The sequence below is a fragment of the Amphiprion ocellaris genome, chromosome 7 (assembly GCF_022539595.1).
Source record: "Amphiprion ocellaris isolate individual 3 ecotype Okinawa chromosome 7, ASM2253959v1, whole genome shotgun sequence".
In the NCBI taxonomy this organism is placed as follows: domain Eukaryota; kingdom Metazoa; phylum Chordata; class Actinopteri; family Pomacentridae; genus Amphiprion; species Amphiprion ocellaris.
This window is the reverse complement of record NC_072772.1, coordinates 4,942,650-4,956,040: the sequence shown is the minus strand read 5'-3', so window position 1 is coordinate 4,956,040 and position 13,391 is coordinate 4,942,650. Positions and strand designations below refer to the sequence as shown.

Sequence of the window (13,391 nt, the reverse complement as noted above, 5' to 3'; positions counted from 1 at the left end):
ATGCGAAGAAACTGTGTTAGGAACCGGTTCAATGTGTGTGTTGGCTTTATGTTTAACATACTTGAATGTCAGGCTGTAGAGATATGCATCGAGAGCTGCTCTGTGACAGCTTTTGAGTCCCGTCCTGCCCTCCTCGTGTCGGGAGGATGTTGAGAGGTTAAACAGAATCACATCCAATCTGTCCAAGGACGACCTGCTGGGAAGGTCCCTGCTTAATTTGTCTTCCCGCTGCTTCGCGATTGGCCCTTTGCCATGCTTTAAAGTGAATCCGAACAGTCAGAATGTCTCTCTCTCTTTTGCTCCTCCATCTCTCATTGTCAACACATGGGGTAGAAGGCAAACGGTACAAAGGATGAAGCTGGATGTGACAATGACAGAGCTCCAAAATGCTGCATTAAAGCAAAAAGAAACAGGAAATGTACAGTTGGGGTTACTCAGCAGCGTAGTAATAAAATATGTTTCTCTATAGCTTAAATGAAAAATAATTTACTGCAGTTAAAACACATTCTTTCTCGGCCTTTATTAGACAGAACACAGTTAATCTTAAATCTTTATAATAGTCGCAGTGCAATAACAATCCATGTACAGTCAAGCCTGAAATTATTCATACACCTAGCAAATTCTGACTTAAAGTTACTTTTATTCAACCAGGAGGTTTTGTTTTTTTGTTTTGTTTTTGGAAATGGCACAGGTGTTCCCCAAAAGATAATGAGATGATGTACTAGAGGCATCATTATGGAAAAAAATCATTTCTCAGCTTTTATTTACATTCAAAAATAACTTTATGTTAAAATTTGTTAGGGTTATGAATAATTTTGGGCTTGACTGTACATATGTTCTCCAAAAGTACAAATGACATACTTAAGCAAAAAGCATTCTTTCCAGTCAAAAAACTGATCAGTAGTTTGGCAAAACAAATCACAGTCTACCTATTAGTTTGTTGGGGTTTTTTTTAGCTTTCATCCACATCACATAATCCTTGAAGATGAAGAAGATAAAGCTTATTCACTTCTAACGAGGTTGGATCACTTGACATGCAATTTAGTGGCTAAAAAGGGTACAACACACCATGGATATGATTAAAAAAAAAAACAATGCTATGGGTGAAATTTAAACAACTACTGAGGGTCGAATACTCCACAAAAAAGCTAGAAAGTGCCCCTTGTTTCCACACAGATTTCACTCTAAAATGAGATATCAAACTGAAAGTATGCACGTGCCTTCAACAAATACTGATTTAAAAACATCTTAAGGCTACTTAGGTTGGTCATGAGTTGCCTTTGAGATCTTTAAACTTCAGTAAGCCTTGTTTATCTCTGTCTGTTTCTCAGAGTGTTATAAGGAAGCATTTGATCCTGTATTGTACACGCACTGGTGGGCGATGAGTCATCACTCCCCCAAGCAGCTAGTTAGTAAGCACATCAGGCTCCCCGGAAAACAGCCACTGCAAGCACCTGATCATAAAGTGAAGGCTCATGACACCACTAAGTGCAGATTTATAAGCATTTCATCATTAAAAAGGCCTCAGGAGTTCAGAAAAAACATGATAAAGACAGACTGCTGCAGGCTGAAATTTGAATCTGAGGTCTGTGCTGCCATCTGCTGTAGATGTTTTTCTGTGCTGCTGTCTCACATGTACACAACACACTTTCTGAAATACTTGATCATGTATAACATGTTTGGAATGTGTCTACAAGTAATGAGTAACAATTAAGACTCATATGTTAAATATAAGTATAAAATATTAGAAAAGTGCATGTTACCCCAAAGGTGTTTTGGCATCAAATGCAGTATTTGACATTTTCACTTACATATTACTTATTCTAATATGTATATCTACAGTTTTTGCTTATATTCTTTAAAACTGCAATTTGGAATTCTAATCATTCATTGGCTGGGAGGTTGCACACATTCTGAATAATAAAGGTGCAAACTGGAACTAAAAAGAACGTCATAAACTGACTGAATCCTCAATCACTATAACTTGTGCTCCAAAGAATTTTAATTTTCAGGAACCATTTTGAGGATGGTTCTTTGTGGCTCCAACAGATTCAGAAAAAAATCTCTTTCAAATGACTCTTAGGTAATTTTTCAATGTATCTTTGAGTTTTTTAAATCTAATTCATATGAGCCATTCTGAAAAAGAAGCATATGAACGTAGTTGTTGGCTATTTATGAACAATCTTTATTTTTTAACCATATTCAATTACAGACAAGTAATTTATTTCAAATGTCACCATTAGAGAAGCACAACTTAACACAAGCACAAAATCTGTCAACATAACAATTGGCATTGCTCAGTCTTTTCTTTTTTTAAAAATATTTTTTGGCCTTTTTGCAGCTTTATTTGACAGTCATAGTGAGAAGAAGACAGGAAAATGGGGACAAGAATGAGGGAATGACCTGCAGCAAAAGGCCATAGGCTAGAATTGAATCCATGACTGCTGCATGGGAACTATAACCCCAGTTTATGGGTCAACCTGTTGAGCTACCTGGGCGCCGTTCTTTTCTAATGATAATTTGAAAAAATAACTTGTAGATTAATCAGTAATGAAAATACTCATTTGTGGCAGCTCTAATTTTATGCTATTACGTGCCAAAAAAAACAAACAAATAATATCAATAAAAAAGAAGATCCTTTAGCACAAGAGATACTCACTTAAATGTATGTCAAGAACCATCCTCGAACTAAGGAGGTCCTTCAGTTAGTGATGGTACTTCTGAAGAACCATTTAAGAACAGTTTCTTTTCTGAGAGCAGTCAAATTTGATTCAGTGCCACTGAAGCTTAAGTTGTTTTTTTTTTAATAAATAGGGGGTGAGTTTTGTTTAGTTCTTGCTGCTTCTCCTTCACAACAGCCAGGCTCTTCAGATCATTCAGGTGCAGCAAAGGAAACAGGTGTGGCTCATCACTAAATCACTGCTGGACTCATAAAAGCAGTGTTCTGCGTGTTTCAATGTGTAGCTGCTGTCTCTAGTTGAAGGAAGTGCAGAGTTCTGGTGAGTATTTAGTTGTTTAATAAAGGTTGATGTGGTGTGGAATAAGTTTATTTTTTGTTAAATTGAGCATAATCAGTTGTTGTTGGGTGTAATGTTTCAACATGTCATGCTCTTAGAAGCTGAAATTATTTAACCTCAAGGCTGTAGATTAGGCCTTTGTTTCAAATAGCAGGATCACTGTCTCTACTGCATTTTTTTTCTCTGTTCTCAGTCTGAAAATGTCTGGCCGAGGGAAGAAAGCTGCACCTAAGCCAACAGCTAAAGTATCCCGGTCTGTCAGAGCTGGGGTCACCTTCCCAGTGGGCCGACTCCAGAGGATGCTGAAAAAAGGCAACTATGCAGAGCGAGTTGGCACTGGAGCTGGAGTTTACCTCGCAGCTGTCCTGGAGTACCTCTGCGCTGAAATCCTAGAACTGGCAGGAAATGCCGCCCATGCCAACAAGAAGCAGCGCATCGCTCCTCGTCACATCTTGTTGGCAGTGAAAAACGACGAGGAGCTCAACAAACTGATGGCAGGGGTCACGATATCAGAGGGTGGTGTCCTCCCAAATATCCAGGCAAGCCTTCTCCCCAAGAAGACCAAAGGCCCCAGGGATGATGGTTCTGCAAAGGATGTTGAGTCTCAAGAGTTTTAGTTGTGAACGTTACCTGTTTGTCAAAATATATAATAAAGAGGTTTCTATTTTCTAAATATGCTTGTCTTGATACTTGGATGCATCTTGGTAGCAGCTCGAAAGAAATAAAGCAAATTTCTCAACGTAGGAAATTTGCTTCATCTTACTTGCTACTAAGTTCCCTTAACGTTTCTGTTTCTAAAAACAATCTTCACTGCAAATACTGGGTTTGCTCTTGTGACTGAGTGCAAGTTGTGAATACAGGTCTAAAAACCAATGGATGTTTAGACATGGGAAGTCACAAGATTACGTTCTTGGAGGTTTTGACCTAGACTGACCTTAGTTAGGAAGGACAACTATGCCACTGAAGTTTGTACAAAATTGTTTATACTCTAAAATATTAAATGTAAATCAAAACATCACCCACCAGTGTTTTACCCCTAAACTTTCTGTTTGCAGTAAGAAGTGGAGGGGAGAAACGACTGCATGTCAACAGGCCCAAGCACTTATTCAGCAACTCCAAAGCTGCAGATGGCAATGAAACTGCAAGGTAATCCTAAATTCTAACTTTATGCAAATCAGAGATTTGGCAGGTATAACTGGCCTGTGGAAGCTGGCATCTATCTTGTCATACCCAATACAGGACTAATTATTTAAAATTTTAGAACAGCTGCCAAACATTTAGAGTTCAAAAACCACTACAGCCAACAAATGGTTGTTGGTTGTGAAAGGTTGCACAAAATTATAAATGTAGATAGACACTTGAATGTCCAGCTCCACTGTCTGCCATCTAAGAAATTACTTCAGAGAGCATGGTGCGACAATCTGCCACATAATCCTTTGGCTGGATGCCGACAATGTGATTCTGTTCTCCAAAATGTCCAGCAACTTTATTGAGCCATTCAGGAAGAGTGGACAACATTCCAAAACACAGCATCAACATTCATTAACTATGTGTGAAATGTGCAACTCCTTGCTAATGATACCTGGTCTATGGCCCCACTCAATCTGCTTATTATCATTTGTAATATAGTACGTACCTATTTTCCTGATGTCCTTTCTGTTGTAGAGATGCTGTGTGTTGGAACAACAAATACTTATTCTTGTGTGTTAAGAACTGAATAAAACATTTTATGCTGCATATATTTTTGTTTAATATGCCTTAATGAGGTTGACTGTGGCCAGGCTATTTGACTTTGGGTTGCCACTGAGGCAAACACTGTCACATTTCCTTGAAAGAAGCTTGTCTGGCAACCTTGACCCTTGTAACTGCTTTCAAGTAGTGACTACAACTGGATAAAAGAAAATCATTTTTGATTAGTGTGTGTAGTATAATCGACTCAGATATTTCCGTTTGAAGAGGAACAATTACACAACACCCACTTTGTAGATCAACAGTATGATATGACCGAAATATTCATGTAAACCTTTGAAATATCGCCCTTGCTGCAGCCCTTTGTAACAACATTGCGTATGTTGAACGCAGCCCAGTGTGGGAACGACGTGCTGACGTAGGACGTATGAACAACAAACAGTTTTGGACTTCAACAAGCTAGCGAGGGGCAACGGTAGACAAAAAGGGGTCCAGCTGATTTCTCCCGGGGAGAGAGACACGTCTGCTAGACCCGGGCGGTCGGAATATCCTACATATAATCTCCTAATCATTATCACTGTTAGTACGTGGACGGTTTGTCCCGGCACGGCTCCCTAGCGCTAACGTTAGCCACAGAAACATGCTCATTGCTCGGAGTGTGACGCCTGATTTTTTTCTCGCCGCCGCTGGTCGAGGCTTGTGATGTGAGTCGAGTTGCAGCACGACAAGAGGGTGAGACGAGCGGAATATTTCTTTTCTGGACACGGAAGAATGGACTTTGTCGTGGAGAAACAGGCGAGCTCGCTCAAAGAAGCAGACATGCGACCGCACACGGGCCTGGACGTCATTGTTGGACAACAACTTTAGCAAGCTAGCGAACGTTAGCTCGCTTTAATTCAAGCAGATGAATCGGTTCGGTGTCGGACTGTAAGCTCACTTTGCTAGCGTAATGGAGGCACCCTGAGTGACTTATTCGTTTCAATTGATTGTCCTGGTCCTCGTAAATACTGCTGGCAATGTGCTGACGACCGGGAGCCTTTCATCGCTTCCCACCGGGAGCAGTAGGACACAGTTGGCAGAAATGATCCAGAGCTGGTTACCTGCCCGGTGATAGTTGAACAAAGTTCCTTAGTGTGACATTCAAAGAATTACTTAATGAACATATAGTTCATGCAGACATCACATGTTTCTAGCATTGATATTTGTGTGAAATTGCACTTTTATTAGCTGATTTTTCATGCACCGACGTCACCTGTAACCTAGGGTACAAGAAACCAGTGAGAATATCAGTCTAACTTTTTCATTGCACTTAAATTTAATTTGATTACTGAAGGTCCAAGATACAGGTTCGTTTGCATATATTGTAAAAGCAGCAGGCAGACAGGCTTATCCATGTCAGTTGGTTCCTAGTCACTGTTTAACCCAGCTGTGTGGCACAATTTAAGACTGAGTTTCACTGGAAATGAAAACATGAATATCGAAGAGCCGTGTCTCGATTTGTGCAATGTCAAGACAAAAAGCAATGTGGACGATGATCACAACAGCACCAACAACACAGAAGGGGTCACCCCCCGGATCTCTGAACTGATGATGGATGGTAACACAGAAAAACAAAACATTGTTCCAACAGAGGCCTCTGAAACCTACCTGATGCCTCAGCTCACTGACAACCTCCAGGCTGCTGAGGAGGACAACCACCAGCCACAAGACACACTGGAAATTGATGAGGTCAATGGAAATAGACAGAGCAGTGCCCAAAACACACCTGCCACAGTGAACCCCACTGACTTGATCTTTTCTAATGATGACCAGCACAAGGGTAATGTCGGGGAGGAAAAAATGAAGGAAGAAAAGGACAGTGATCCTGCAACGCTTGTTGTGGAAGAAGGGGAAGATGGTGGGGACATGGACATAGGTGTGGATCTGAGTCTTGATGAGAGTGGGGTGTTAGAGGCTGAATCTGCAAATGTTAGATCATTCTCAGATAACACTTTAGACTCCGAGTCCACTCCTCAGGATGTCCCAGCTGGCAGCATGACTGAAAGCCAGTCAGATGCAAACCAGATGTGCGGCACAGAAGCTTTTGTCACAGACCAAGCTGGACTGTATCCCTCGGTGCAGGAGGGGGATGATAAACACAAACCAAGTGGCAAAAGAGTGACATTTCCCTCAGATGAGGATATTGTCTCTGGAGCAGTGGAGCCAAAGGACCCCTGGAGACATGGTAATACTTGTTTGTTTCTGCATGTCTGTATGTGTGAATGATTTCCTAATTCTAGTTTTCTGTTGTGCGTGTATGAACATGTTGGTGCACAGTGGCTTGCCAGAATTTATCCTCTCAGGGATTTTAACTGCATTTTTTTGCCCTGCTCCCCATCTGAAGAGCAGTTGACTATTCAGATTGGGTTTAGAAATGTGCCCTGTAATGGTGCTGATTTCATGTGGAGTGTAAACATGATTGGTGGATACCAGGCGAGGTGTGTCGATGTCTTTGAGAGGAATGTTCTTTTGTGTCTTTCTTCAGAGCTTGTGATCTCTTGCAGGGTCAAACTACAGTCTGTTTAGGCCTCAGGCAGCACCTGTGCCCCCGCCCCTTTTTCAAACAGGGGATCAAATAGACAAATACTTTAAATAAAAGCTTTGTCAGTTTTTTTTTCAAAGTACAACTATAATAAATATATTTATATAGGCCCAGGCCTGTGCAGTGTTGCATGCAGCATTGTGAGTAAATCCCAGCACTCCTTGAGGTGTGCTATTTTCCACTGTAGGTTCCTGTTCATTGAAAACACGTTGAGGGAAACTCATGGAGGATACAGCACTGCCTTTGCTGTGTTCCCATAGGAAACTCAATATGTAAGGTTTCAATGAAATAAAAAGTTACTCCTTTACACCTAGTTCCCCAGCTAATATGTGTATGTTTTACAACAAACGCCATTTATGTAAGTAAAGATAAAACTTTGTTGATCCCCCAGAGGTGAATTTAGTACAACAGCAGCATGAATTAAACCAGACAGTTGGATATGAGGGGAATACTGATGTGTAGGGAAATTACACACAGATGCATACAGACACTTAGAAAGCAGTAGACAGTATTCAGTCATGGTGCATGAATGAAACGTATGTGCAAAAGTAAGATAATTTTCTGCCAGTCCAGATGAAATGCTAACTGTATTTAGGTATTGATTAGTCTCTGCATTTACTACAAATACAATGAAATGCATTTTTTTTTTTTATCAAATGAAAGCATTCCTTACCCGTTTTTATTGCTGTTATTATTTTTTGTTCCTGTTACTGATTCAGGCCTTACAATGTCAGTTTGATTAGCTGGTAGCAGGTCTTATTTGCTTTTACTGTATGTGTGTGTGTTTAGATTTTGCACTCTATGTCTTAAGCAGAGTTACTTAGCTTCGGTTTTCAGTAGCTTCATGTTTAAATCTTTGTCTTTTTTGGAGGAGCTGGAAAAGTCATGTGTGATCATGATCTGACCGTGAGTCACGCACTCCCTCAACTAGTGTGGACAATGCACATCATTTAATACACAGGCCTACAGTCCGACTGTAAAAGCTGGGGTTTGCTCACAGCACTGTGGCAGCAGTCTACATAGTTATACAGAATGACTTCAGTTTGAGAAGATGACAAACTGTGTTAAGTATAGTGCCGGCCTTTACAGTCTCAGTGTGGTGTGACCTGTGTGGCATTAAGGGTAGGACATTGAGAGTCCTGCTGTTTTTCCTGGCATATATAACCAAAAATGTAGGCCAGACTAAGGCAGAGGTCAGTGATGCGAGATGTCCAGATGGGGGATGGGGAGTAGAGAGAAGCACAAAAGCAACAATGTTAATATGCATGAACAATACTGTCTCATTTTCATCTTAATTTCCATTGTTGTCAACACCCCAGCTGCAAATGATCAGTCGCTCACACAGATAATTATGTTTTCTGTCATTCATCTGATCACAAAATGTAGCAACATGCTTTTCTACATCATCAAAATACTTTGCATCTTTGTGTCAGTTTCTCAGACTGTTGCTTTTCCAAATACTTTCTGTATCAGTTACAGCACCTTTGCAGCACACATGCCAGGCAGCCAGTCTGACTGTAAGTTGAGCATGAAATATCTTTAGCCAGGAGGACAAAGTCCAGCCAGGTTGGCCAAGTTTTCTGGGCCCTTGTGAAACACATGATGCACAGTGAAGTATATAGGTGACGGTGGTGTGGGTTTAGATTGTTTATCAAGCACATTTATCTGGTAGTTTATTTAAGTTCCAAAGGTCCAACTGATTGTGCTTTTGACAGAGCAGCAAGCAGGCAGTGGAAGTCTGTGGAGTTACTCACATGATGGAGAATGTTAAGGTTTTAAATGCATTAAAACATATTTTCAGCCCGGTGTTACTGATAGAACAATTTGGACTGCAGGAATTCAAACTCTCAAACTTTGATATGTTTATATGATGGAAGAACAATTAATAGAGGTAGATTGAATTACAGTATTTAAGAGAAATTCAGTTGGCAATAGTTTTGATGACATATTAATCCTAAAATGTCAAACATTTGCAGCTTCCAGCTTCTCAAATATGACAGTCTTATGACTTTCTTTGTCCTGCATGATTGTAAACTGACTGTCTGACTTTTTCCCTGCTCACTGGACATTAACAGGTATTTAGTTACTGTGATTTTTGTTAAACTAATTATACAGGACTTTTTTTGGCAGAAAGTATAATCAGCACATTAATAATCAATAGTGAAAACATTTTGTACTTGCAGCCCTGTATTAAAGTAATCTTGTTTGTCATCTTTACGTTTTGAAGCATTTAACACAGTCCTACCATCTTCATTGTCATTGTTCAGCGACGTGTTAGACATTTGAATCGCATAGTGCAGTCATCATTTTATTCAGGCACTCAAATCACACAAGCTGCAATTTATATCATGCTCTGTGCAGCATTTCTGACTATCATGTCAGTGGTTTTACACATTCCTCCTTGATTGACAGTCATGCTTTTGATGGTATTTCACATGGTAATGCTCCATCACGTTTTAATTATATTGCACAGTGAATACTGAACGGAAACTTATATTGAAATAAAATTGCAATATCTGTCAGAAAAATTGCGCTCAGGGAATTTTCCTAGATAATTTGTCTCTAGTCACACATAGCACATGGTTATAGCAAATTAAACATGGAAGTCATTTATGTCAGTGTTTACAGTTTAATTTAGAAGTTAATATGGACTGCAGCCAGCAGAAAATGAGGAGAAGGAGTCAGATTTTGTTTTGATATGCTTTCAAACACAGACGGATGTGATACGGCCTCTTGAGGTTTGTTTGTACAGAAGTGTCACTCCCTCCAGTTGTCTTCCATATATGTATTCTCTGAGTGTCTCCCACCAACACAGATTTGTGACTAATGTTGATCTAGAATGACATACAAGTTGCATGAATTCTGACTGCTCAGATTTGGGCCACCCCCAGTGATGTTTTGAAAAGTCAGTGTGCCGTCAGATTACTCAAACATCTGCTTTTTATCAAACTGATGAAGATAATGGTTAAAATGGCCTACTGTGTAATTTCGCTGTGGCTCAGGTGGTAGAGTGGGTTGTTCACTAATTGCAGGGTTGGCGGTTCAATTCCTGGCTGCTCCTCTTCGCGTGTCAGAGGCAAGACACTGAACCAACCCTCAGCGGCAGGCAAGCAACTCGCAGGGCAGCTCCACCAAAATTGGCGTTCAAGTGTTTGTGTGAATCGGTGAATAAACAAAAATATGCTGTAAGTACAACCCATTTATTACTGATTAAAGTTATCTCTTGTGAAAAGAGGCACAAATCTGATGGCACACGTACGTTTAATATTGGAAGAATATGATGGCAGTCAGTTCCACTTTTTTTCATGTTTCTTCTTCACAGAAATCCAAGCTGATAATTAATATTTGAGGTTAATAAATAGTTGCTCTTATGGTCCACATACCTTTTAGTTTCATGTTTCCAAAAGTCATGAAATTACTGCTCCGTCAATAATAAACTTCATATAGCTTTGAAATTCACCTGGATGTCTTTTGTTAGTCTTGCTTCTGCCAGCCATTTTGCGAAACTGTCTGAATCTCATGCAACGCTCCTCAGGCTTTGTTAGGGATGAGCACAGCGCCACAATAGATCCCCAGTCCATCCAGGCCCTTTATCTGCAGATCTAGTGTCAGGTTCGCTGGGTGCCTGTCTTATTTCATCTGTCAGAAATATAACAGTGAAATGAGCTCACAGAGCCGAGAGCTTCATCCATATACAATTACTGTGGTAAGAACATAAGAAGGAATATGTTAGATTTGTATTGAATATTTGCAAAGAAAGTAATCCTAGGTTTAATAGCTGCCAGAGAAGGAGTGATGTATTCTGCCATTTAAAATAAACACCTGGAGCTCAGGAGGGAACAATAGTAACCAGCTGGGGTGTCAGATTTCCATTGCTTTCTTGGCATGCTCATCTCCCAAAATTGATGTCCACTTCTGTTTTATCAGCTAGCGTGCAATTTATGTGACTATAAATAACCAAAAAAAATTCTGACAAGCAGCAATTCTTGAAGCCACCTTTGTAATGTTTTTGCTGAAGAGCTAAATTTTGTACACATGCTCTCAAACATAGTAAAGTATATTAATGTAATTTTTTTCGGAGTTAGATAATATTCCCTCAGACTCTTTTTTTTTTTCCCTTCCCCTTTGCCTCATATTCGAGACTTGAGGGACGGTTGTTCTTTCCCTCCAGGCCTGGGCAAATACTGCATCATATCCTGAGATTCCTAAACTTCCCAACAAGCTGCATAGCTTCCCCTCCTCCCTCTGCTTCTCCTCCCCTAGTTTTCCTCCTACCTAACCGGCCAGATCAGTGTAGGTGCAGCCTGTTCTTCTGTCAGCAATGCATGTAATTGCAAAAGTGCAGAATCACACCCGCAGTATGTGGTAAGTCATTTATCTATGTCATTTATTTTGTAAAACTTACCAATCACTGCAAACACTCAGTAATGCAGAGTTTTTGTTAAGTTATAATACAGGAAGGTTTTTCACAGTAACCACAGAAGAAAAATAAATAACTACAATGAGTATTATAAAGGGAAGTTCTTGCAGCTTTGTTGTAGTTCAGCTTTGTGTGAAAGTAAGTTAAAGTCTACTACTTGCATTGTACACAAAATACCTTCGAATTAGGAACTGTTTATCATACAAGCAACCAAACTCTTTGGCCTGCATGGAGCTCCGTCTCGTGTCATCAGACCCAAGGCCCACTTGGCACCAGGCTCTTACAGGCTCTGTGACCCATGAAATGTTATTTGTTGTGGCTGTGGACCAAGTTACAAACTGATAAGCAAAGCTTTCAGTGGAGAGCACAGACAAAGGCCCTGAAAACCTAGATGTTAGTTCAGTTTGCACGAGCAGCGCACTGGATTTTCTAGACCAACAGAGAAAGTCATCTGATCAAAGCATAATACATTTGATAATTATTGTTTGTTTTTTCTGGCATGCTTTTTTTTCTGACATTTTTTGTGTGATAAGATGCTTTTTCGTCCTGTTGGTAACAGAGCTATGCACTTTCCCTGCTTTGTGTCCTCTGACAATCACATGCCTTGGATTTAGAACTGATGACTTAAGTTGAGTTTTTAAATATATATTATAGTTGTCTTAGAATGACTAACGACTGTGCTTATGAATGCAGCTCCATAATCTATGGCAGTATAAATGCATGATCAGAACTTGTTATTTAAACAAACTAAAACCTGATCTAACAGCAGAGTGGAATTTTCTCAGCCATCAAACAGCTTTTCTCCAATGTTGCTAGGTATTGCAAACATAGGTGTCTCCTAAATAAACTGTCATGATGACGCTGTTTCAAAGTTGTTGCTTTTTTCCCCAACCGACAACACTGATAATGATATGTCTGTGATACAATAACACCTGCTGACATTATCATGCCTCTGGGCTACCTGTACATTCATCTATTATGCATTCCTACCTGTCTAAGCTACATATGCTTCTTTGCTCATCTCGTAAATTTGTGAAAGAAATTGTGCATTTGTCTGTTTGTTTAGTGCTGAACTGTCCCCTTTAGTTTTGTGTCTGTCTGCACTGTAGCCCTAAACCACAATAATTTTATTAAGAAGGTTGGTGATTCATTGTAGATGGTAGAAAAGACATATCATTCTCAGTGAAATTTGCCATCTTTTGGCTGGTGTCTCGTGACTGTTTCTCCGGTCCAAAAGTCTGCGTAGGATTTCTGTCTTCGTCAAACAGGAATTCCTTGCTCTTCCCTCCCATACCTGTTCTTCTCACTTATGAGGAGGCGACAGATATTACCTACACACTGTCTACATGTCGCTCAAAATGTTCCAGCATTTAAAAATAGCGCATACAACTGTTGTTCGCACATAATGTCTCTCTCCATCTGGTCCGGCAGCTTTCTCTCTCTCAAACACAGGCTTGGTTTCATGTGGGAGACATTTTAAAATGGCTGCTCTGTTTTTTTTTTACCATCAAAGTACAAGTATTAAGAGATTGGCTACTATTGATAGACAGCCATAATGTCTTATTGCAAAAGCATGACATCCACATAGATATGATATGTTACTTTTTCTGCAGTGATGTACAGACAAACCTCAGACAGTGGAGGTGTGTGTTGTACAATGACCTGAAATTTGTCACTAACATTG

General features: G+C 40.0%; 2 protein-coding genes across 2 annotated transcripts in view; both read left to right on the top strand.

The window, feature by feature from the left end:
- Positions 1-2,845: 2,845 nt before the first annotated feature.
- LOC111570814 (late histone H2A.2.2-like) lies at positions 2,846-3,690 on the top strand. Its single transcript, XM_023273751.2, has 2 exons — positions 2,846-2,999; positions 3,211-3,690. The coding sequence occupies exon 2, from the start codon at positions 3,218-3,220 to the stop codon at positions 3,632-3,634; it is 417 nt and encodes a 138-aa protein (XP_023129519.1). The 5' UTR covers positions 2,846-2,999; positions 3,211-3,217; the 3' UTR covers positions 3,635-3,690.
- Positions 3,691-5,135: 1,445 nt separating this feature from the next.
- The window catches only part of ppp1r37 (protein phosphatase 1, regulatory subunit 37), a 45,083-nt gene continuing 36,827 nt past the window's right edge, over positions 5,136-13,391 (top strand). Inside the window, exon 1 of the mRNA XM_023273750.3 lies at positions 5,136-6,930. Coding sequence (XP_023129518.2) covers positions 6,177-6,930 — 754 coding nt within the window. The 5' untranslated portion in view covers positions 5,136-6,176. The remainder of the gene's footprint in view (positions 6,931-13,391) is intronic.

Bases quoted from the DNA above. Each gene is read 5' to 3' on its own strand.
- LOC111570814 (XM_023273751.2), top strand. From the start codon at position 3,218: ATGTCTGGCCGAGGGAAGAAAGCTGCACCTAAGCCAACAGCTAAAGTA.